At 39.1% G+C, this 11,546-nt stretch overlaps 1 protein-coding gene across 1 annotated transcript; it reads left to right on the forward strand.

The window, feature by feature from the left end:
• The first annotated feature begins 871 nt into the window (after nt 1-871).
• Nucleotides 872-10,801, forward strand: LOC139718800 (steroid 17-alpha-hydroxylase/17,20 lyase-like). Its single transcript, XM_071630265.1, has 9 exons — nt 872-1,071; nt 1,859-2,032; nt 3,435-3,528; nt 5,273-5,431; nt 6,036-6,247; nt 6,784-6,906; nt 7,702-7,941; nt 9,534-9,632; nt 10,626-10,801. Exons 1-9 carry the CDS (start codon nt 900-902, stop codon nt 10,799-10,801), a joined length of 1,449 nt encoding a protein of 482 aa, XP_071486366.1. The 5' UTR covers nt 872-899.
• The last annotated feature ends 745 nt before the right edge of the window (nt 10,802-11,546 follow it).

Consider the following 11,546-nt stretch of genomic DNA (forward strand, 5'->3'; position numbering starts at 1 on the left):
TAAGTTTCACCTCATTTTCCCCCTTTCCCTCAGAGGTATCCACATGTTACAAGCTTAGTCTTTTGAGTGGGTACCTCCACTTTTTTTCTCCTCAGGGTGTATATAGAGTGTATGTATCTTTATTTTACTGATCATGAAGACAAGAACATGTTGTTAATCCTGTCTGGTTATATATATTTACAACGATTCGCATGTCAAATTCATGATATTGTTTCTTATACATTCTGTTGAAGAAAGAAAGTGAAAATAACGTTTGAATTTGAAATTGTCGTTGTGTTGTTTGGATGCACTGCTGATTGGACCTTACAATTTACTGAGATGAAAATCAAAGAATACTGAACACAGAACAATGTAGAACCTTTAAACACTTATAATTACACTATTATGAAAGCCTTAATGGGTTGCGTATGCCCTTCCTTCTTTCTTAAAGAAAAAGTCTACTCAATTTTCCTCGTTCAACTGATTTCACAAAGTAGGAACTCGATCACCTGAAAATGAAATTGAACGCTCCAAACAAGCTCATCGGGACTATCACATGACTATCGTGTGAATTTGAATGCACGAGGAGGAAATGCAATGCTCGTATTTGGAAATTGAACGCCCGAGCGTGAATCTGATTTGACAAAAACTAAACAAAACTCCCATAAATGAAATTGATCATCGGATTCTATTAAATGCCCAAATAGTTTCGCGTGCGTGCGCATTGTGAAATTGACTACGCATTAATGAATTGGAATGACAAAAGTATGAAATTGAATGGGAAAACCTATATTATCAAAGTATTTACACAAATCGGTTTACATGTGCAGATGATGAAGATATCTTGCACTCGAATATTTTACGGACTGTATAGTGCAGAGATCAGGTCAGAGTGAAGTAGATCAGCTGCAGTCATCACCATGATTGACTTCCTTGGAACCCTAACGGAGTCCAGTCTCGGACAGGTCAATGTGTTGACCGTCACAGCTACTCTTGGAGTCCTTCTGGTCTCCATGGCAATATGGAGCGTCAGCCGACCAAGCAAGTTCCCGCCCGGACCAAGGGGTCTTCCCATTGTGGGTAGCATCTATGGTGAGTTAGATAGAATTAAGGTGTTGTCTGGATTTCGTTTGTTTTGATTTTTTTAAAATCATTTTTATCATTGTTTTCCTCTATTTCTGCCCGCTTATTTCCACGGTTTTTTTTTTCTTTGTTTAGACAGAAAGATGGCTCCTCTCTCTCTCTCTCCCTCTCTCTCTCCTAGATGAAATAATATAATATGTTATTCTCTGTCCTGGTCGTGATGATTGTCAGGTACCTGAGACATAATTCATTATTATTTACCAACCGTAGACAATTATATAACAACACTCAATACATACATGCTTGCGTGCAAAGAGAGACATAGATAGGTTCAGAGAGAGATAGATAGATAGACAAATAGATGTATTCTTTCGTAGTATGCAAACTTTCTGGGATACCAAGAAAAGATAACACTACGAATACGAAGAAGATCGACCTTTGGTGATATCATGTTCTCATTCCTCTTGATAAGACTTAGTGACGATGAGCCTACAGGCTTTGTAGGCCTACTGCATGTCAGAATTTTGTCTTTCTTTGTCTTGCCTTGTTCCTCTTCGTTCTCTCTTTTATCATCATTCTATAAATTATTTCTTCAGTGTCGATAGAGGCAATGTATTTCAGTCATCATGCGCTATATCAATGTGGTTTATTATTATTATTATCATCATCATCATCATCATCATCACCATCATCATAATCATCATCATTATCATTATCATATCTGGATAGCGTTCCGTGAGTGTCAAATTTTAGTAAAGAGGGTGTAGTTTCTCCATCTCTCGTTATTTCATTGAAGACATGACTGACAGCCCAGAGGTAGTGTTCGGTAAATTGGCCAAGAAGTACGGTGACATCTTTGGTCTCAAGGTGGGACAGCGATGGATGGTGGTCTTAAATCGCAAAGACCTCATAAAGGAAGCTGTGATAAAGCAGAGTGTGGAGTTTGCCGGACTTCCTGATTTCTACTCCAGTAAGAAATAGTTTCTATTGTATTTTGGATCAAAATTAATCCTCTATGATAATCAGCTGAAAGAGCTGCACTGGAATATGCTTTCAATTGCTTAAGAATGTTGGCCTGTTTGACACTCCATGTTATATTATTTGGAAAGTGACGTCACTGTTAACGACGTGAATTTCTTTGTTATATAAAAGTGATGACACAAAACGACTGTACCATCATAAAGCAATTCTGGCATCGCGCCCTGCTTCGTACGGTCTGTGTAGGATCCTTCAACAAACTTCCATCATAATCCCCCTTCTTTTGATAACATTTGTGATCGCAAAACTATTATACAGAAGTTAACTTTGTGTAATATCGAGTTACTGGTTGATAGGACTCGTTGCTTCCACAAGTACTATCCATTTCGGGGTATGCCCCTCATTGAATAAGTCAATTTGGAGTCACCTCTGCCCGTACCTTTAATAAAAAAACAAAAACCCTCAACGCAAAGTACGCTTAAATGCCATTAACTTTGTCACAAGGGCGTTGCCCACGGAAAACTACCATGACTACAACACAGTGCACGATGACTCGTGAGATACGTTCAACTAAATCAGTTTAATGTGTAGTTTATCTTGTCAAACCAGGAAACAAGTCAAATGAAAAAAAAGGCAAAATGAACAAAAGAATTATTTCCACATACGGGATGCTCCTTACACTACTGCGACCCGCACACACTACAAAACTATACGGTTAACCCAGCCCAAAAACCAGTAAACTATGATGTAAACTGCCCAGATTGTGTGTTTGGACCTTCCACAACACCTCAGTCAGCTTACCGCGCCAAAATTTTATCCAATCCACAGGCCAACTGCCCCCATATCCTAGCAACACAATAACATTTAATTCAGTCCCTCATCATTTTACCTCTCACCTACTGCTTCCCCGGTGCAAGCCATTCCAGCCTGCTCGACACAGGTGTGCCGCTCGCACAAACAAAATACCAACCCCGGGGGGTTAAGGCAAGAGTGACAAACTTAGACCTGTTAAAAGGGACGTTAAATTCAACTGATATGTGTATGAAATAGTTCAGAGAAAAACCAACAATCGCGGAAAATGGCATCGTTATCGACGTTCTAGAAATTAATTGCTCTGCTCTCTGTTTAGTCGCATAACACCCAATACGTATATTATCATTAAAAATGAGTAGGGCGTTAAGTATTAGAGATAAAAGGAAATGCTGTGGTTTTTGTTTAAGTAATGGTAATAATTCTCATTAACTTTGAGTATGAATAATAATAGTTGTGAAACATGTTGGCTACTAGAATCGGACTTGAGCAGATAAAAAGTTATGTCCAACTTTTCGCATTGGTTTTCTCTACTCAACAGTAATAAGATTGCACCATTATTTTTTCTTTATCTTTCATTCCAGCCGAACTGTTTACGGGTGGATCTAAGGACATTAATTTCACTACTTACTCTGACGCGTGGAAGCGTCATCGGAAACTAGGTCACACGGCACTCAGGTATCCGACGATTTCCGGTAAACTATCCTCAAATTAACGGTGTTTGAAGGTGAAATAACCAAATGCATCAGAATAGGATCGATAATCATGTTCCTTCAATGCCCCCAGACGAGATTCGTTTTTGCCCGTCGGCAGAGAACGGACAGGTTGGTAATCCGCTAGTGCGTATTCAATCACGCAATCAACTATTTATATACCATGGTGTAAACCCCCTGTGTGCCACATTATTATGAGACAGTAACGTACTCATGCTTTGAGGAAACATTTTTGCTCTTCAATTCTACGTAAATTCAGAAGATTTCAGTTACCCTGGTCATGTAATCAGCAAAGGCGTAGAGAAAATGACAAGCTTTCCTTCGGTGCAAATTGTATGACAAATCAATGATCGTTCTTCTTTTCAATGACCAGTATAGCTACATTATTGTGAAGGCACGACTTTTGCACACAAAACAGTGGCTGAAACTTAAACTTTACTCGCAAATCCAGTTGGGAACACCACATGATAGCCAACATTACTTACATTGTATGTGTAAGCCACAGGTGACAGGAATCTCGAGAAAAGCTTTCATTGTACTGCGGCATTTGGCAATTTATCGATTGGTTTTGGCGGGTTTGTGGTTTTGAGCACGATATGCAAAGTTGGTTCGCCGTTGACTGTGTCGGACGTGCAAACATGGCACAAATAGAATCAAGCGAGCCGATGGAACATTAAGCGTGCGTTGAGCTCGAAAGTTCTTTTGCTCTTATAGGGGCGCCGCGATGGAATCAGCAAAATCAACCTATTGTGAGCTTTGATAGCCTCGATTGCTACGTATGTTTTTAGAAGACCTTTGCGGCAAAACAGGCACAACACAACGTTGGGAAAGGTAGATTTAGAATAAAAATACACGCATTTTTTTTTAGACAAACAATGACCAGGGGCCCGTTTCATAAAACTTGTCATCAGTTACAAGTTGTCATAGATGTGACAAGCTACTGAAATCCTTGCATCTGATTGGCTAACAGCAAATTTGTCATAGAAATGTGGCAGTTGTCACTGATGACAAGTTTTATGAAAAGGGCCCCTAGTGTTGATATTAGAAACTTTATCCTTTCGATCAAAGTATTTTCCCCTTCTCAGACTGTATGATACGAATAAATACGACTTTATAAGTCTTTGAGTTATGACTCAACGAAAACTTGGTATACCAGGTTTCCGGAGGATATGGGTCAGAGAAAAATGTACATTTAGAATATGATATGCTTGGAATAAAAATAGTCACAACAAAAATGGTGTGACAAAATCTTACATGTGATTACAACTAATGGCATTGTTTTAGACTTACAAAATTGTATATTCACATGTTCTGAACAGATTCAGATAGATTTGTTGCTGGTTTGTATGCTTTAAGTTTACTATCTTTGTTTTCCTTGAAGTGAAACGCTACATTGTTCTGCTTGCATAGGTTTTACTACACGTTTGAAGCATCGAAATAGTGCCATTCTTGTGTTTAGCGTGTATCAGCTCGCTGCAAAACGTGTCAGGATGCTTTGAATTTTCAGTTTACCTCCACAAGTATCTTGGTAGGTAAATGTTCGCACCTTCATTATCACCCTTTTATTAGTACAACTAGATATCATTATCATTGACTATACTAATTCCAATAGGGTTTTTCAGATTTACCTTTAGATTATTTTTGTTATTATTTTGTTATTATGAATGTCATATTTCAGAATCTAATAACCTTTTACTTCTGTTATCAAGGCACTTTGGTACCGGTAAGCCCCTGCAAAAGCTGATCTCCAACGTGTACCCGAAGGTGGAGAAGGAGCTAGCCGAGAATGACGGGAAGCCGATCGACCCTCGACTCCTCCTTACTCTGATCATGTACAATGTCCTCTCACAGATTTGCTTTGGAAAGAGGTATTACAGATACGACATAATAACGAGCGATCTCAGAACGAGACACACAGTTGATTGATACGAGTGTATTGTGTATAATGTGTATGTGCATGTGTGTGTGTATGCTGGCTTCAAGAATACAAGAAAGTAATACTACACTAAGTGTAGTTTTTTTTCTTTTCGGTTTTTTTTTTTCTATTTTTTATGTTTCCGGCATAAGGTGTAGCCGGAGGAATTATGTCTTTAATGTTGTCCGTCGCTCCATAATCATCTCATTTATTTATCATTTTTTTGTGACGACCCAACCTATAAATTGCCTTATAAGTGCCCAAATTAAGCTTGGCATAAGTATGTATGAGTGGACGTAACTGTACCATCAACTTTAGGACACGCAGACACGAGATTAAAGTTTAAAGTCAAATGCTAGGTCTTAGCAATGCCGAAATGTATTTTCCTGAAACTTGGTGCGTAAAGACCTACATGTATTCATACCAGACTTTGACTCTCTGAGGAAAAGTTTCGGGCCATACCGTTGAAAGTTGGAAGGTCACTATGATAATGCTGAAATTTCAATTCTGATAATAATGTATCATACAACAAGGATGTCATCCCTTTCCTTCACCAGCTATGCTCTTCGTGATCCCAACGTTGAGGAATGGATGCAGGTGAATGACGAGCTCAACGCCAATTTCGGTCTTGGTCTTGCAGCCGACTTCTTCTCATGGGCCAGGTACGTCCCTACCAGCGGGCCCCGTTTGGTCAAGGACCTGACGGTTGGGCTCCAAAAGCTCATCAAAACCGAACTAGAGCAACACAAACAGCAAACCTACGACCCTGGTAAGATATGTTACATTTTAGTGGCAGTTTACACGTAGCATTGAAAACTAGTTTCGAAACTTGCCAGCTGTAGTTACGTGCATAATAGAAAACACCTCCACGACTCAGAAGAAGTTGCTTCTTTGACTGCTCTGTTAAGCAATCACCAAAATTAGGTGGAAATGCAGTTTGAAATTGTTTGAGGAGTAATTTCAATGTTTGTACTTAATGACATTAAAACACCACTCTGTTGTTATCGTCTTACTTCCAGGATTGATAGAATCGCAATCATATGAAGAAGCACCCTGCTCCAATATAACACTCAAAGAATCCAGGATGACAACGTTTTCACTGCTAAGTACCAGTACTCAAGTTTTTAGTATTTCAATTTCAGATCAGCTGAACGACCATTGTTTCGTTACGTAAGGATTTGATGGTAGATTACCAAAATCAGAATGGAATCAAAACATCATTCCTTGCAGTTTTTTAGACGCGACGCAATACAAACTTTTGGAGATGATGAAAAGATATTAATTTCCTTGGTGTCAATTTTCTAGACAACATCACCGATTTCTACAGCATGTTACTGAAGGCCCAAGGAGACGCAAAGCGAGAAGGGGAGAACGTGGATAAACTGACCGATGACCATATCCTGCTGACAGTCCTGGACGTCTTCCTTGGTACAAACACTTGCCATAATAAATTTCGGGGTTTTAGCTAAAGCTAATTAAATCTAAAGATGTTCGCTCTTTGTACATTCTGCAATATAATGCAGTGTAAGATGACGTCACCAACTACGTTCATTTATCACACTCTCAGTTTTCCATTCTCCCTGTCCCTTAGTTTTGTATAGTATGCGTCACTGATAACGGATTTCGATGTAGGAAAGGACACACATCATGAGTTTTTTAAAAGTGAAATTAGACGCTTTCAAACAAAATCACATTAATCACATGACAGTGTTACTCGTTAACTTATGTATGACCACGTCAACTCAATTATTGTCTACACTTTTTCTACCTCTTCCCTCTGGTAGCCCCGAGATCTATTAAGCTCTTACTTCACCATCAAACAGTCTTTCTCAGGCAATCCGTTATACCACACTCTAAGCTATTCTATATCCTTTCTATACAGTTCTTAGATGCTTAAAGTACCCTCCATAGTAGAATTTATTTTTGTTATGATACAATCTTGTGAATCTAGGTAGGGTTTCTATCGTATCGTGTACATGTTTAATGAACCGTACAAATATCTGAGGTACTATAGTATACAGGATTTTCACGCAAATCAAAGAAACATGTCAAGTAAGGCCTATCCCTACGTACGGGATTCTAACATCGATGAGAAATATTTGCATCGTTTTCACGAAAACTCCATTTGTCTAATAATGAACTATCTCGATTGGAAATCGAACGGATAGCTGGATATTTGGCTGCTATTTTATGTTTGTTTGTTTTTATATGGATGCATCTCAGCTGGAACACAGACAACCATTGACACACTGTACTGGGCTTTTTCCTTGATGTCCGAGAACCCCGAGATTCAGAACAAAGTCCAGGCAGAGATCGACTCCGTGGTTGGTCGTGATCGAGTGCCAACCATCGAGGACCGCGGAACTCTCCCGTATACCGAAGCCACTTTGTATGAGATGATGAGGTACAGCACGGTTGCTCCTGTCGCCTTACCACATTCGACCATGTGCGATGCCAAGATACGTGAGTATTCAGCGCTTGGCACTTCGATATAGGGCCTACCTTTCCAATTCTTCTCATGAATCAGTTACGTAATGACTGAATTCATCTTTGCATTACATGAATGGCGTCAAGTCACCATGGCCACATTGAATCAGAAAGGAAAGGGGAAATGATCTATTTTCGATTCGAAATGTAAAATGTATGTGATTTCTCGTACGGTATTCACATTGGTCTTTACTCTTTAACCGCAAGTGATGCGAGAGGGTCTTTTGTACCAGCTCCTCAAACCTGAAGGATTTCAGACGGTGCACTTGTTGAAGCGAGACGCGACCACACCGCGTGTGCGAGAGTTCATTTTGAAGTACAATTCGCGGAAAAATGGAGCATCGACTGCGAAGTCCCATGGCCACTGTGAACACGGTATAGGATACCACTGGAACAGGGCAATCCGTAGAGATTGAATTCTCGTTCTCGAATTCTCGAATAACTCCCTATGCACTGCTGATTTTTCACGATGTTAGAGTTTCATACTGTATATATATATGTGAGATATGAGAAAGGGAGGAGAAATCGGTGCGTAGCTTTGACATCGTTATTCCTCTTACTGTTCCTCCTTTTTGGAAAAGCGCAAGAGTTGAAAAATTGGTCTCCGCCATATATGTATATATTATATATATATATACATATATATATATATATATATATATATATATATATATATATCGTACGTATATAAGTGGCTTGAGGGACTGAAAAGGGGTTGAGGGAATGTACGTACTCAGAAAATATGTTATAAGATCAGAGAGGGTAATTAAGTTGTATACTTATTTTTTTTTCAATTATTGCCTCCTTTTCTGCCCCTCCCCCCCCCCCCTTCTCTCTCCCTCTCTTTAACTTTGTAAATACAACACAATATGTTAGTCCGGTAATGCATAGTCAGGTGACATGTAGGATCACAAGACAACATGCTTCAAACCATTTTACAAAGGTTAATCTACTATTGACTGTTAGAGGCTGTGTGGAGATTTTTCCACGGTGAAAATACTCTGTACTTACTGGTGTGCAGTAAACAGTACCATGGAATTATTTGACGTCACCATAAAGGAAACAATTAAAGCAACGAATGGACTTACGCAGTGGCCGTGACGATAGTAGGTTCCTTCCTCAGGACTTTACCTTGCCCTATAGGACTTGAGAGTTGCTTTGTACAGAGGACTCGACTTGTGAACTTTCAGATTGAGAGTTTCAGGTCTTTTTCACCAAGCCACAACCGCTCAGAGGATCTGATAAACAAATATACAAATACTTCTGTTTGGGTATTTCGTGAAATACTGATTTACCGTTTGGTTTCTCGATTGAATTAGTAGCAGTTGAAGTAGCCGTTGGTGTAGTAGTTATAGTAGTAGTAGTAGTAGTAGTAGTAGTAGTAGTAGTATATGAAAAAAAAAGCGTTTTTGGCCAAAATGTGTCTATTAACAAGAGGAAACCAACTTATAAATCAACTGCGAGTACAAATAATCTATTAATTACACAAATATTGATATAAGTAATGACGATTATAGCGCTGGTGGTCATGGAAACAACGATTGTCATATTCCTCTGATGCGATATAGGTGATTACGTCATCCCCAGAGGAGCCACTGTGATGATCAACATTCATTCCATGCACTTTGACCCCCAGGAATGGGGTGACCCAGACTCCTTCAAGCCAGGTAGGCAATCCTAACACCTGGTCCTCGACATATTCAGTGGGGTGTTTTTATCTGGCTCCTATTTTAACAAATAAGATTTCATCTAAAAAACAACTATTAGGGCTGATGTTCTCCATGTGCATTTCAGTGTTCTGGAAATATCAACAACAACAACAACAACAAAAACACGGGGAAAAAATCAGTCCCATTGAGTGTACACCATTATCCATATGACACTCTGCTAGGATATGATTGGACAGTGGGTGCTGGCAAGTGTCGACATGATTGTGCCCGAACACAGAACATGCCGAATGTGCCGAGGTGTGCGGGGACGTGCCAAAATGTGCCGAGATGTTTCGAAATGTCCCGTAATGTGTTGATATGTCCGAAGATGTGTCGAAATGCGCCGAGATGAGCGGAAAGACAAACCAAACACAAATTTCAAGAGAAATAGCACATTGCATGTTGCATCCAAAGTCTGTGACAACCTTTAAATTAGTTTCACAAGTGAATCCATGCTTAATTGATTTTTGTCAAACATTGATCTCTTCATGTCCCAAACTCCCTTTTAATTAGCTGAATTAAGATCTGTGGCTATAACAATTATAGTTTTGCACTCAAAATATTTTTCTGCTCTGTCCATTCACATAAATGTCACGTAACATGATCTATGATATTGCAAATGATAATGTTCCTCCTTTAATCTACATTTTTCTGTCAATACAACATTACTCAACCTCTGTTCCTTTTTTTTTTATTTTTGCCAGTATGTTATCTCATTCGTTGTGAATGTTCTTTTTTTGTACCATATCATATTGCGTTGTTCAATGCTATAAACTGATATGCGGACTCACTGAGAAACACCCTAAGGCCGATTGTGGGGATTTTCAACAGCATTGAAATTAAACAAACAAACAAACGAACAAACAAACGTTTTGAAATGAAAGTTCTACACACAAGTTGTTATATAAGTTTAGATTTCTTAGACGAGATTTTTTTTTCACTCGTTACAAGATCACTTCCTTGACGAGGCCGGCACAGTCCGCCAGCACCCTTCCAGCTTCATGCCGTTCGGAGCGGGTCGCCGTAGCTGTCTCGGAGAGGCGGTTGCTAAGGCTGACCTCTTCCTCATCTTCTCCTGGTTCCTCCAGAACTACACCTTCTCCAAGGTACCGGGCAAGGAGGACTAGAGCCTTATCAACCTCATCCCTCAGACATTCGCTGGGCGTCTTCTGACACCATACAAAATCCTCATCAACGAAAGGAAATAAACAGAAATATGCTGATATATCTCTTACTTGGACAAGATAAGGAAATCTCAACCACGCTATAATGTGGTAAATGTGATTATACATCATAAACGTGATACGTTTGGCTTCTTTTTTACATTTTCAAAGACTGTGATGACAATCTAAAGCCCTCCAAGTCATTATCGTGATTGTAACGTTATGTCAAAGAGTTGTTATCAAAGATGAGTCACCGATATAGATTACTTCATTCACCGTTTAGCAACTGAAAAAGAATACACTAAACATGCTAAAACAATATACACTTGACATGCAATTTGAATCTACACCCTGAGTTTTTGACAAGGCAATAGAGAAGCGGGAGAGAATTCAAACAGAGAGAGAAGAAGAAAATGGAAAGGTGGTTATAGGTAAAACACGAGGGTGAGAGAGAGAGATCACGGAAATGGGTTGATAGGTTCACTTCGATGGTAAAATTAATTTTTTCTATTCATACTTTAGCAATGTCATCATAAAAAGGTTCACGTAAAAGCTCAAAGCAAAACTATTGGTTTCATGTTGATATTTCATGTTCATTATTGATTTACATTATGTACAAATGATTAATATATCTGTAGTAATGGCTATTTCATACGTTTAACAACTATTTGAGTGATGCTCATCCCATGAATTAAAGAAGGAATTTGAT

The sequence above is a fragment of the Diadema antillarum genome, unplaced genomic scaffold (assembly GCF_040938485.1).
Source record: "Diadema antillarum isolate AM-2024a unplaced genomic scaffold, OU_Dant_1.0 scf00000099, whole genome shotgun sequence".
NCBI lineage: Eukaryota > Metazoa > Echinodermata > Echinoidea > Diadematoida > Diadematidae > Diadema > Diadema antillarum.

What these genes read in the sequence shown, in the direction of transcription:
- LOC139718800 (XM_071630265.1), top strand. Translation starts at nt 900, where the DNA reads ATGATTGACTTCCTTGGAACCCTAACGGAGTCCAGTCTCGGACAGGTC. An exon ending in CATTGTGGGTAGCATCTATG is followed by an intron (nt 1,072 to 1,858) that starts GTGAGTTAGATA and finishes ATTTCATTGAAG; the next exon opens with ACATGACTGACAGCCCAGAG. An exon ending in ACTTCCTGATTTCTACTCCA is followed by an intron (nt 2,033 to 3,434) that starts GTAAGAAATAGT and finishes CTTTCATTCCAG; the next exon opens with CCGAACTGTTTACGGGTGGA.